At 37.4% G+C, this 13763-nt stretch overlaps 1 protein-coding gene across 2 annotated transcripts; it reads left to right on the top strand.

Moving 5' to 3' along the window:
* Nucleotides 1-833: 833 nt before the first annotated feature.
* On the top strand, nt 834-3031 carry LOC114819501 (glucan endo-1,3-beta-glucosidase). Of its 2 annotated transcripts, none has more exons than XR_011572918.1 (3): nt 834-2067; nt 2248-2608; nt 2719-3031. XR_011572918.1 is itself a non-coding variant. In XM_029088407.2 (3 exons), the coding sequence occupies exons 1-3, from the start codon at nt 991-993 to the stop codon at nt 2850-2852; spliced, it is 1542 nt and encodes a 513-aa protein (XP_028944240.1). In that variant the 5' UTR covers nt 844-990; the 3' UTR covers nt 2853-3031. The 2 variants fall into 2 exon arrangements, 1 of the variants encoding a protein (XP_028944240.1); XM_029088407.2 differs by having other exon boundaries at nt 844-2037.
* Nucleotides 3032-13763: the final 10732 nt, after the last annotated feature.

Here is a 13763-nt window from a genome sequence, read left to right on the forward strand (position 1 = left end):
AGCATATACAAAATAATATTTTAGTCATTTTTTAGTATAATAAGCATGTGCGATTACGTAGATCTATTTTCAAAAGACGCAAAAACTACAACATGTTATTTATTTAGAAATATTTAACCATTGCTGTTTTTTTCTACCTTAAGACATCAACGAATCAACTAAAATGATGAGAAATCAAATCTTAATAAATTAATTAACCAACTATGATCGTTTCGGCCTGTTTTGTAAAGATTTCAACATAATAATATCTTTATTAGGCTAAAATGATATACAAAATTTTTTAACGTTACATACTAAAATCCTTTATCGTTTAACTTCCGTTTGCGTTTTTAACGGTATTATTATTTTCGTTCGTGTAATACTTCTCAGAACGCAGTAGAATTTTTGTGAACTCCAAGTGGAAAACAGACGGAACTTACCATAACACAGGTCACTTGGCACTGTCGCACTATCACTGTCACTGAGAATTATATTAACTGCTAAAATACCAAAATAACCCAATACACCAGAAGCAATTAACCCACCACGCCACGTCTCTCCAGTCTCCACTTCATCAACTCCCCCTTTTTGACCGATAAACTAAAAATGTAATCGAAACGTCCCTTCCAGAGATTTCAATGTGATTACAATACGAAGCTATACATTATGTGTTATTATATAAACAGTAAAATATTTGTGTAAAAGAAATTAATAACTTAAAAAATATAATTTTTTATTATATATGAAAATATGTGGTATATCAAATACAATTTTTTTCTATTTATATGAAAATACGTAGTGTACTAAATACAATTTTTTCCTATTTTTATGAAAACACGTGTGTACCATCGTTCGTACACGACAAACACGTTAAGGACGGCAAACTCGACAAACACGAAACGTCCCCTTCATCAAAGCACGCTCAACACCCTCCCCCTTCATCTAGTCATAAATTTTCAAGTTTTCACAAACGTCTGCTGCTAGCTGAGAAATCTCCAACACCTTTCAGACATGGAGCCACCACTCAAGCTCTCCCTCCTCCCTCTCCTCCTCTTCTCCGCCTGTCATGTCATCCTCCACACCACCGCTTACTCCATCGGCGTCAACTACGGCACCATAGCAGACAACCTCCCGCCGCCCTCCAAAGTCGCCACGTTTCTCAAGACCAAGACCACCATCGACCGCGTCAAGATCTTCGACGCCAACCCCGACATCCTCCGCGCCTTCGCCGGCACCAACATCGCTGTAACCGTCACTGTCGGAAACGGCGACGTTCCGGCCCTTGCCAAGCTCTCCGCGGCGCAGTCATGGGTGGCCGACAACATACTGCCGTTTCACCCGCGCACGACCATCAACCGAATCGCCGTGGGCAACGAAATCCTCGCCACGTCGGACAAGGACCTCATCGCGCACCTGCTGCCGGCTATGAAGTCACTCCACTCGGCGCTCGAGCTCGTGAACATCTCCTCCATTCAGGTTGGGACACCTAACTCTCTGGGAATTCTCGCCCCCAACACGGGCCCACCGAGTGAAGGCCGATTCCGAACGGGTTACGACCGAGTGGTTTTCACTCCGATGCTCGATTTCCACCGCCAGACCAAATCCCCGTTTCTGATCAACCCGTACCCGTTTTTCGGATCCGTTCCCGAGACTCTAAACTACGCGCTGTTCAAGCCAAACGGCGGCGTTTTCGACAACGCCACGGGGATGAACTACACGAACATGTTCGACGCCCAGATGGACGCGGTTTATACGGCGATGAAGAAGGTCGGTTACGAGGACGTGGACGTCGTGGTGGCCGAAACGGGTTGGCCCTCCGTAGGTGACCCGACCCAGCCCGATGCGACCGTCGACAATGCGGCATCGTATAACGGAAACCTCATCAAGCACGTGAGCTCAGGCAAAGGCACGCCGCTGATGCCGAACCGGACGTTCGAGACCTACATCTTCGCTCTGTTCAACGAGAATCTGAAGCCGTCGAAGTCGGAGCAGAATTACGGGTTGTTCAAACCCGACTTCAACCCGGTTTACGATGTGGGCATTTTGCGCAACCAACAGGTAACTTCGTAGTTTCAGTAACTTTGGGTGGTAAGTAATCCAAAGTCATCTCTTCCTTCATGTGCTATTTGTTGTTTTTCGACACGTGTCCGAGCTCACAGCTCATTTCCCGCGTGTATGCCTCTGAGCTCTGACACCTCCACGACAGAAGCCCACCCGTGGTTGTCGTTTCGTACAATGACTGTTTATTAAATTAATTATGTTATTTAGGCAGCGGCTCCCAAGTCGAGCGTGGCGGCTGGTCCCAAGTCGGGCGTGGCCGCCGGACCAAAGTCTGGAGTGGCGGAGGGGCCCACGCCCGGTGGAGCACAAGCACCGTCGCCGTCGGCGGGGAAGAGGTGGTGCGTGCCGAGATCGGACGCCTCGGACGCGGCGCTGCAGAAGAACATAGATTTCGTGTGCAGCAGTGGAGTGGACTGCAAGCCCATACAGGGAGGTGGGCCCTGTTTTCAGCCCAATACGGTGAAGTCACACGCTGCTTACGTCATGAACGCATATTACCAGGCGAATGGTCCGCAGGATTCCAACTGTGACTTCAAGCACACCGGAGTCGTCACCACCACTGATCCCAGTAAGCTTTTCTTTTAATTTTATCCCCTATAATTTTTAATTTTTTAATTATGCGAATATTGTGGGTGTTTTTGTAAGAAAAAGAAAATTGAGGGGCAAATTGGTTGGCAGGTTACGATGCGTGCACGTACCCTTACAAGGCGGAGAAGTCCGAAAAGACGGTGGCGGGGGGTTCAATTAAAATGAAATGTGACAGAATGGCAGGGGTATTTATGATATTAGCCTCTTGTATAATGCTTATTTAAAAGAAAAAAATTAATGATCTTTTAATTGTTAATTTAGGATAGCTAATTAAGTTATTAATTATTATTGGGTAGCCATTTTTTTGGTTCCAACTTCCAACTTCCAACTTCCAACGGCTAGTTTGTTAAGCTGCTCAGATGTATGAAATTTGAAGTTAATATATTGAAAAGATCATGGATTATGATGCTTGGGTATTTCAGTAATTTTCTGAATTTTGTTGTTGTTTGAGTAAAGTCACATGTACAAATATATTATATTATATTAAATTATTATAGAATCTAATTTCCAACGCTTTCTAAAAGAGTGCGTCTTGGATCTGTGAATGTGGAAAGATGAGAGTTTGGAAGAAATATAGGTTTTATAGCAATTTCTTTACCGCAAAGCAAGATACGTGGGAAAGGGGAGGGAAGATTTAAAGGGAGCTTTAATGAAAAGTTTCTGATACTGTTAATGTTAACGAAAAATCATATTTTCACATTAAAAAGTTAATCTTGATATTATTCACTTTATCATTTATTTTGTACTTATCGTTAAAACTCAAAATTTTTAAACTCTTATAATTAATTTTCCTAGATTTTTTAAATTAGGACACCTAATTGTACGTAGGCTTTTTAATATAAAATTTCACACATGAGGTACTTTGTCTTTGATACCATTCAAAATGTTGGGCCTAACCAGTGGAAGACACATAGGCGCAAGAGGTGCGGCTGCACCTTTGGTCGTCGTAAACAGATCCTAAGAGAGAGAATCCGTCCCTTTGGTTTCTCTGAACCTGGACAGAAACTTGCAATTCCGTTTGATGCTACTTCCAAAACATCTAGGCAAACGACGTCGTTTTGAACCTAGAAAAAAAAAGGGCATCGTTTTGAATAAGTAGATGATATTTTATATCGATTTTGTTAGCAAACCAAGCTTGGATTTCACGTTGCAAAACTTTGATTCCAAACCCTACTAACGAACGGAGCCAGCCGGATCAAAGTACATCAAACACACCCACTTTAATCAATTCAAAAGACAGAAACATATGAATTGCAAGAACAGAACTGGACAAAGACCAGCAATTTAAATTCTAACCAGAATAGCAACTCAAAAATTAGAGAATTAAACGTTCAAACTTCCCAAAATTCAAAGTTGAAGATTTCAAAAACCCAATGGAACACATTCAAAGGAGAAAACTACACTTCAAAAAATTGAAAATTCTCAACAAAAAAAAAATACTGGAAACTATGACCCCATTCAAAATTCTATATAAAAGTCAAATTCATACAAAACAATAAAAACATTGTCAACAAAAACAACAAGAATATCACAATATTAGCAACAAAATAATAAATTAACAGTAAAAGTAGTGATTCAGAACTTACCCAAAAAAGCAGAAAATTGATTGGAAATAAAGATGCTAAAAATAGAAAGAAATTATTGCTGCTCATTGTGAGTCTAAAGCCATCCCCTCCCCTTAGAGCAGCTCCAACGGGAGCTCTTGCTCGAGGGACAGACTTCGGAACAGGGCTTGATTGCCCGAGGGAGGAAGTCCAGCGTTGGCTGGCAAGGGAGCCCGAGCAGCCCCGAGCGCCAGGTCCGTCGATTCTCGCCGGCCCGAGAGCATGAGGTGGATCTGACGTTAGACGCTTGTTTTAATGTTTTTTTTTATCAGGCCTCGAACTCCTCCAATATCGCGCTGATCTCGTCCACTATCCCCATCCTCTCCACCTCGAGCACCTGACGGAGCTGATAATTTTTCTATAAATATCTTATCATTATCTTCCACCTTACACCATAATTTTATTTTTCTTCAATACTTTGGGTTATAATTTCTTATTTAATGACACGTGGCACAACGAGACCGATTAAAAATCCTATCTGAAATTACAAATAAAATTATTTTTTATTATTTTATAAAATAAAAAATACTAATATTTTATTGCCTATTGCCATGACTATTCAATTTCGGAGTAGAGATGCAAAAGATAATTACTATTCATTGAAGACAGTTACTATTCATTGGAGGAGATTTAATAAGCAGTTGCCCTGGAGAGCCTTCCAACACTAGAAGTGCTCTTAGTGTAGATAAAATTGTTTAAAAAAAATAGAAAGAAATTTTATGAACGACATTAATATTGTTTATTATCTAAACGGATTTGATTGTCTATATTTTTCAGACCTTTTACCCTTTTTAAATTTCGCCCATTTTCTGACAATTTCTGACTTCGCTACCGCTACGCAGTTAAGTATGAGAGATAAGATTAGTCAACAGCTGAATTAGTAATGGCCTGATCACGATGATTAGAAAATATGATGGAGATGACTATTAGTATTACATTTCATATTGTAATAACCCTAACTGCCTCGTATTCGTTATTAACTTCTTGTCGGTGTCAATGAAGGCGGTGGTGAAAGAGGAAGAGTCACAAGCCGTGATACCATGGTGGAGGTACGTATGTATTTACGATAGTATACAAGCGGTTGTAGGAGGAGGAAGAGTCAAAGTCACTGAAGTATACGATCATCACATTTGAAGATCTCTATTCAGTGAGTTCCTATATATTGAGGTACTTTGAAAATTTCTATTTTGCCCATTATTTAGGGACTATACTGTTGAAGCCTCTCTTTTTTTCGGTGAATTACTGTTGAAGCCTTTTTTGTCCCTATATTTAGGAATTATACTGTTGTAGAGACTATTTAGGGTTCCCGTTAAAGATGCTTTAAGGTAGGAGTGAATTATACTAAATCCCTGAAATTTTAAATTGCTTTTACCTTACATTGACATCATGTGATAGTGTGACAGTCACATTGAAAAACCTCTTATGTTGTTTTAATACAATACATATTAGACAATTGTATTTAGTTTAAATATTTAAGTTGTTATAGGGACTAAACCATATGTATGCATTGTCTCCCTATTTTCTTATTGGTCATATAAACGAAATGCATTAAGAAAAAATCTGACTTGAACAGTAAACATATCAAGCTAACATGTTTACATATCAAGTGTGTGTATAGATATATCTCTATATACAAATAATCACATATTTTCCACGTAAAAATTCTATTTTTCCTTAGACAAAATAAGACGTAATTTGTCCACAATAATAAAAGGAAATTGTGGACAAAGAAGTAACATAATTAAACAAAATTCTCGGGCGGTAAAGGAGATGGAGAAGGAGGAAGAGTTGGAGCTGCCGATACCATGACGGGGTTAAGTGAGTGAAGGAGTGTGGTTGGTTTGTGTACCTTTCAAGTTAGAAGTCGTTGCTGTTTTGCGTACAAGGATAAGGATCGAAACAAAGTATATAGTACGTACTTTGGGAAATCATAAATCCTAAACGAATAAGGAAAAGAATTGAAAGAAAAAAGGGAAAGTTTATAATGTAGGATGTTGAAGCCACTAACTTCACCGTTGGAGGTTTGAATGTGGAGTAAGTCAACATATTAACAATATCCGAATTACGTAAGGACAACATATATGTGATGGGAAATTTTTTATGTATATTCTTTTTCCTCTTTTGCACCCCTTTATAAATTAGTGATAACATATTAATTTGCGTACTAACTAGTATGGTAAGGAACCAATTGTTCATGTAAAACTACATCAGTAATTATGATTTCATTGGATTTGAGCAATTCGTTTGTCGTTTTCTGCGCAGAGTTTATATTGTATTGGTCACTATTTGTATCTTTTAGGGTGTGTTTGTTTGGGCTCACTAAGTTTCACTGGACTGGACTGGACTATAGTCCAGTGTTTGTTTCGCACGGGAATTAAGTTTAATGGGATTAGCCGGTACTCGCTCCGACTAACCCCTTCGCTAAAAGTTCTTAGCGAGAACCCCAATTCTCACGGGATTGCTAAGCCCTTCTTTGAGAGCGTTGCTCGTTCCTCATTCTTGGTCGTCTTTCTCGTCGGTCCTCCTCCTCGCTAATCCTCCTCGCTCGTCCTACTCCCTCGTCCTGCTCGTCCTCATCTGGTAAATTCCAAATCCGACGACCTATTTCTATGATTTTGTTTTGTAGATTGTGAAATTATTATTGGGTTCTGATCGATTTTGTTGTTTTGGGTTCAAAATCTATGACATTATTAATGGGTTCTGATTGATTCCTCGTATAATCCTTTTATTTATGATATACCTTCTTATAATTTGAAGAAATCAAAATCAGTTATGATTTCAATGTTCGATCTTTTGATCTACCATTATTTTCCATATATTAAGTGAATTCTCTAGCCCCCTTGCCTATTTGGACAGTCTAGTTTGAGATGATATAGTAGTTGATAGCTGTGAGTGCATCAGTCATTTTTAATGTCCACTGGGATTGCAGTTTTGTTGTAGCTTTGTATAATCGTGATACAATATGATGCTTTTACCATTGCCATTGCATTAGTTTCATCTGGTCCCATAGGGTCACAGGGTTAACTTAGTTGTTCGGTTGATGTTTGCGAGAAAATGGTGTTATCCTTGTTGTTCAGAAATAATTTTGAATTTTGATTAGAAAGATTGTCAATTTTTGTGGATAATTTTAGTTTTTTTTCTTCAATTTTATGGTTTTGAGCACAGTATCAGCATCCCTTCCTTTCACCATATAGTATGTACTTGTGGCACAAGAGAAGTACCAAGTATCGTGTAGGTCCTTACCGATGCTTGTTCTCTCAACGAACACAACTATATATATATATATATATATTTGGTGGTGAGGATTTACTTCTATGAGGTATTTCGTTATCTAATTTCTTCAAAGTGGTGGTGTTACTAGGTTTGCCAGATCCTCAGGGATGCAGCCACTAGTTACAACATGATTATAGTTTTCTATTAAGTAGAATCATCATTTCTAGGTGTAGCGCCTTTTTGAGCTTTGATTGTGAAAGAGGAAATTTTCCTCTGTAACTTGTTAGAAATAGTCTAGTTGTGATTGTGACTATGTATTGTATCTAACACTTGTGGCTTTTACTTGTTCGTTCACACCTCATTTTGTTATTTTATTGTGTTGGATTGGCGGTCCATTTTTTACTGGTACCATGCATGTAGAGGCTTCCTTATTGGTAATGTAAGTAGGAATTGGTATGCTATGTTGAGGTTGGAGCTCTTGTCTTGTTTCGTTATGTGTCTAAAATTCGTGAGTGAGTGTGAGATGAGTGAGTGGGTGTGAAATGGTTGGCCATTCATGTCTGATCTTGGTTTTCAACACCTCTAGGCATTTGAACTCAGATTTCTGTCTTTAAGTATATGCATTCTTCAGATGCTTACTTAAAACCAACTTAGTGAAAATGATTCAATGTTAACGGTTGATCTCATTTTCTTTTAAACAGTTTGATTCGAATTTGATTTAAAGAGGAAACAGCGCTTTTGAGCATTTCGTCTCTTGACTTCCTAAGGTTAATTGTTTCTTGTTATTAGACATACTAGAAAGGTCGACATATAAAAGATAAATACAATAAAGGTTAACAACTATTTAGAAACTTTCCCTATATTGGACAATCTCAGTGTTGACTTGTTGTGAAGTGACCTAGAACAAGCCAATGATCGGTACTCTTGTGTTCGCATAGGGTAAGCTTTTGTTTGTGCCTTTTGATCTTGTTAGGAAATAGAAAGGAATTATAAATATGCAAATTAAAAAGGAATAGATTCTATTGAATAAGTTTACAACTAAATGAATCCAAAGCCTTTGCTCTAAAAATATTGTGCTATTGTTGAGACCCCTGCTGATTCTATTGATGGAGTTTCGGTTACATATTTTCACATAAAGCAATATACTTAAGACTAGGACAACATGAAGTTTTGCATCTTTGTTTATTTCTCTGAGTTTACTTCTTTTGATATAGTTGCCTTGTTTCATGCTTACTTCTTTTGTCTAAAGCTTAATTATGATGTCCAGTGGAAGTGTTAAGTTTTCTGGCCATGTGCTTTCACCTTCTATGTATGTAACAGGGACTTTTGTTGGTATACATGGAAATAAGACTCATTAGCATTCCTGAATTTTGTGAGACGGGAGTTGTTGTTGTGTTAAACTTGGGGAATCTTGAATGTCGTACATTCAGTGTGTGTGTATGCAGTATGTGTGCAGTGTGTGTGTGTGCAGTGTGTGTGTGTGTGCAGTGAGTGTGAGTGTGTGCAGTGTGTGTGTGCAATGTGTGTGTGTGTGTGTGTGCAGTGAGTGTGTGTATGCAGTGTGTGTGTGTGTGCAGTGAGTGTGAGTGTGTGTGCAGTGTGTATGCAGTGTGTGTGTGTGTGCAGTGTGTGTGTGTGTGTATGCAGTGTGTGTGTGTGTGTGCAGTGAGTGTGAGTGTCTGTGCTTTGTACTTGGTTTATAACCATGATATTACAATGTGAATGTTTTGTACTTTAGTTCAAGGTACTGCAGATCATACTGACATAGCTAATGAACTTGAAGAAATGAGTCTCTCTCCTATGGATCAAATTGATGCATTGTCTCTTATTTTGGATAAACCAAAAAATGTGGGAGTGTTCAGGGCAATCAAACCGGAACTCAAGAAAGTGTTCGTCCAAAGGCTTTTAAGCGACAACGCAAGCGGATGAGGATTTTGGCTAATGTTAACATGGATGTATTTTATTAACGTTAACATGGATGTATTTTATTAATCATACAATCTTATGTTATGACTTATAACTTAGCTTTGCACTAGTATTTTGGCTTATGTTAACTAGCCATTTTGTAAATTATAGAGATATATTTTGGCTAATGTTAACTAATGTTAACTAGGATTTTCTAAATTATGGAGATCTTATGTACTTGTATTTGTTGAAGTTGCATGTATTGGCCACTATTATGGCGCGTTTACTAATCCGTAATCAAATTGAGAGGAATCGGATTGAGGAGGAATTTGATTGAGGAGGAATTGAAATGAGGTGGAATCAGAATCAGATTCTTGTTGAAATTGTTTACTAAAACTGTCTGGAATCGGAATACAATTCCATAAAGTTGTTTACTAATTCAGCAGAATCGGAATATAAACCAGTATGATTACTAAAATGCCCTTGTCCCAAATCAAATATTTTATATACTTTTTTTTAATAAAATTTGATATAGTATATAATAGTAACAAACTGATTTTGCATTGAGTAACAAACTGATTCTGCATGAAGTAACAAATTGATTCTGCATTGAGTAACAAACTGATTCTGCATGAAGTAACAAACTGATTATGCATTGAGTAACAAAATGATTCTGCATGTATTTAGGAGTTACTTTAGATCGATTGAATTTACTCTAGGTCGACTGATAAATAAAATGGGTCGACTGATAAATAGAATGGGTCGACTGATAAATAGAATGGGTCGACTGATAAAGGCAACAGTCAGCCCTTTTACACAGAATTAGTTCAATACATAAGCCGACTGAAGTAATTGGGTCGACTGATAAATAGAATGGGTCGATTGATAAATAGAATGGGTCGACTGATAAAGGCAACAGTCAGCCCTAGTTCAATACATAAGCCGACTGAAGTAATTGGGTCGACTGATAAATAGAATGGGTCGACTGATAAATAGAATGGGTCGACTGATAAAGGCAACAGTCAGCCCTTTTACACATAATCAGTTTAAGTAAAGCATTAACTTTAACATTTCCATCCTAAATTTTTTTTCTGGACTTTTACACTACGACCCCTTGTGGTAAGATTCCTGGCTCCGCCACTGGTTGTGCATAATGTGAATGAGCATAGAATTATGCTTAATGAGCAAGAAGGACATGGAAAGAAATTGTTAGGAGCATTTTCAGTCTTAACTCTTCAAGCTACATTTGCAAATTAAACCCAATTCTATTAGCAGGTAATAGAAACAAAACAATTGTCAATTTTTTTTAAGATTCATAATATACATGGCAAAAATATGCTCCAATTAACCCATATCATGAGATTTGTAGCATTACTCTATTACACAATGACAAAAATTTGTAGTCCTAGTCTAAGCAAACACAAATCTGGTGAACAGTACTGTTTTTCTTATCCTGCTTCTTAGTCCGAGACTGCACCAAACGCTTCACTAAGTTAGTCCAGCTTAGTCCAGTCTAAGCCAGTCCAGCTTAGTCTCGGCAGCTAGTCCAGTCCGAGACAGTCCGGCGCAACAAACGCACCCTTAAAGTTTTAATAAGGAATTGGCATTGTTTGTATGCAAAGAGTGTTTTCTTACCAATTTTTTTTTTTTTGAACAGCAATTTTCTTACCAATTATGATGGCAATATTGAGTGCAAAGTCTCTCATATGACGGGTTATAGAGTGATAAATTTTTAATTGACGGAATTGGATTTCATTTGACTTTGGAGTGTGTTCTTGTGCTTGTCATGCTAGATCTGCCAATATGGTATCTATTTTTTTTTTCTTTTTAAAAGGGGGACAACTGGTGGCAAGCCACGGTTATCCATCCCTTTCGGGGGTCAGAAAGACTCACAGAGGCATTTTAGCCTCCCTCTGGCCACAAGTCTGGCTTCCACACAGTAACAAGTTTCGAACTCGAGACCTCCATTTTTTAGTTTTAAGGAAGCTTCGTAATTCATCCTTCACCACTGGATCATCAGCTCGTGATTGCCAATATGATGGCTATTACATTGGCCAATTTGTTCTTTTTTCTTAAGATTGTAATAAAACCGCTATCGGAAAAAAAATAATAGAAAACTTCATTTGAATCCCTAAATAAGATTGCTTTTTCAATAATACCGTATGTAAGATTAAAAACTAAAAATAGTCCTCCATGTCAGATTATAGTACTCCATGTCACATTTAATCATTTTTTAATAAATTTATTGCATTTTTAGTTTCCCTATTTACCCTTATTACTCTCTTAAAACCAATTAGAGAAACAAATATATAATTAATTTTTCAAGAATGCTTAATTAACTAGATCCATAATTAACATGTTTGTTATAACATAAATCTCCATGTGTTATTGTGAACACGGAAAATTCCCGAAACGAAAGAGACAAGAACGACGTGCACAAACAAATATTTGTATTTTGATGGTTTTAGGTTACAATCTCTCTCAAATTTGATCCTCTGATTCGATCTCCGTAAAGTGTGTATTTGTGGATGTGTGATTGATCCAAGGGCCGTCGATGCTTGATCTTGGATGAACGTTCTTTAAGGGCCGTGGGCTTGATCTTTGAAAGTGGATTTGAGCGGATCTTCAAGGAACCCAGAAATTTATTTACCGAAATTTCGATGTTTACAATTATTCCAATCAAAGAACCCAGAAAACTCAAAAACCATGATCAAACAAAAAAAGCCATAAAACTTACAAACCAAAAATCTCGTTGTATTCGGAAGAAAGAAGAAAAAGGGGGCTTTTAGATGCCAAATTGACGGTGAATCTAAAAATAAATGAAAGAAAAATACAAATTGAGAAAATAGAATGTGAAATCATAACTTAATTGACCGTACCAAATTAATTGGACATACACTATATAGTACCTAACTGACCATACCGAATGGATAAGACCTAATTGATAGTACCGAAATGATTAAGGTGCATTCATATAGGTACTATGATTTAGGTGCATTCATATAGGTATCATGATTTAGGTGCATTCATATAGGTACCGTGGTTTAGGTGCATTCATATAAGTACCATGGTTTAGGTGCATTTGACTTGGTACTATGATTTATGTGCATTCGACTAGGTTATATGATTTAAGCACATTAGGGCATGGTTTAAGTGCATTCGATTATGTAAAATATATGATTTGGTTATTTATATTTCCTCTATGCTTTGAATGGTGATAATGAATAATTTGAATTAGGTATTTGTTAATACTTGTAATGTATCACTAATATTTTTTTGAATTATGTTTATCATTTTAGAAAGTTAGACAATAATCAATGCCAAAAAATATGGAGCAAATTAAAATCAAATATTTAATAGGGGCATTATAGGAACCAAAAAAACGCATTAAATATTTAAAAACAAGAAAATATAAATTTTAATATTTATGCTGACATGGAAATTTAGTCAAAGGACTATAATGAATATATAATCTAACATAAGCTTTTAATTGAATTTCAATCTTTATCAAGGATTAAAATGGAGAAACCCCAAAAAATAAATCACAAAAGCAAACATATATATATTTAACAAAACGTAAAATTGGCAAGAAATCTGCACTTTCTCCTTCCTTAAATTCCACCATGCAAATCATACACTCGTCTATGCAAATTCCTATTTCTTTCTCCACTCGATGCATGTACATTCCACCATAAGACAATCGTCGTGATGGTCTTCTTGTTCGACGTTAACTTTTCGTTGTTGGTTCACGGAATTCGATGTCAGGGAAGATTTGTCAGACGTTCATTAGAATTAAACACATTCATGCTGATGACTAGACTGACTAATAGAATCACATGCAACGATGGATTCTACAAAACCTTGCCCCAATGAATAGTATGTATCATGGTGCCGTTGATAATGAAGGACTATGTCGTGATGGTAAACATGTCGCCGTTGGTGGTGGTGAAAGTGGTGGCAAAAGACAGAGAAGCCGCCCATACCACGGGGAGAGAGAGAGAGAGAGAGAGAGAGAGAGAAAGAGAGAGAGATGGTTTTATATCTTTCAACAATAACACAACTGTAATTTGACTTATCAAAACAAAAATGTAATATTAATGTAATTAACAAAATTTAGAAAATCAATTAAGATAATTAACATTGCACAAAACCCTTTAAGAAACTACGAAACTAATACCATACTTTGTTGTGTGTCTCTTTGATTCTTTGGATATGACTAGCCACAATTCCGCGTACGCACACCACGAACAGAAGCACGACAAAGGGGACAGTGCCTATCGGGGCCGGTCCTGAGTTTTTGGGTGCCCAAGTCAAAAGCTCAAAATGTGCCTTTTTTTAATACGGAAACATATGTTAAAAAAAATATTAACGAGGGCTGGAACCCAGTCGAAGCTGGAGGGGGGGCTAGGCCCT

This window comes from Malus domestica, chromosome 11 (assembly GCF_042453785.1).
Source record: "Malus domestica chromosome 11, GDT2T_hap1".
Classification (NCBI taxonomy): Eukaryota; Viridiplantae; Streptophyta; class Magnoliopsida; order Rosales; family Rosaceae; genus Malus; species Malus domestica.

Excerpts from the sequence above, each read along its gene's own strand:
- LOC114819501 (XM_029088407.2), top strand. The coding sequence starts at position 991 with ATGGAGCCACCACTCAAGCTCTCCCTCCTCCCTCTCCTCCTCTTCTCC. Across the intron at positions 2,038-2,247 it reads GCATTTTGCGCAACCAACAG|GCAGCGGCTCCCAAGTCGAG; the intron begins GTAACTTCGTAG and ends TATGTTATTTAG. Across the intron at positions 2,609-2,718 it reads CGTCACCACCACTGATCCCA|GTTACGATGCGTGCACGTAC; the intron begins GTAAGCTTTTCT and ends ATTGGTTGGCAG.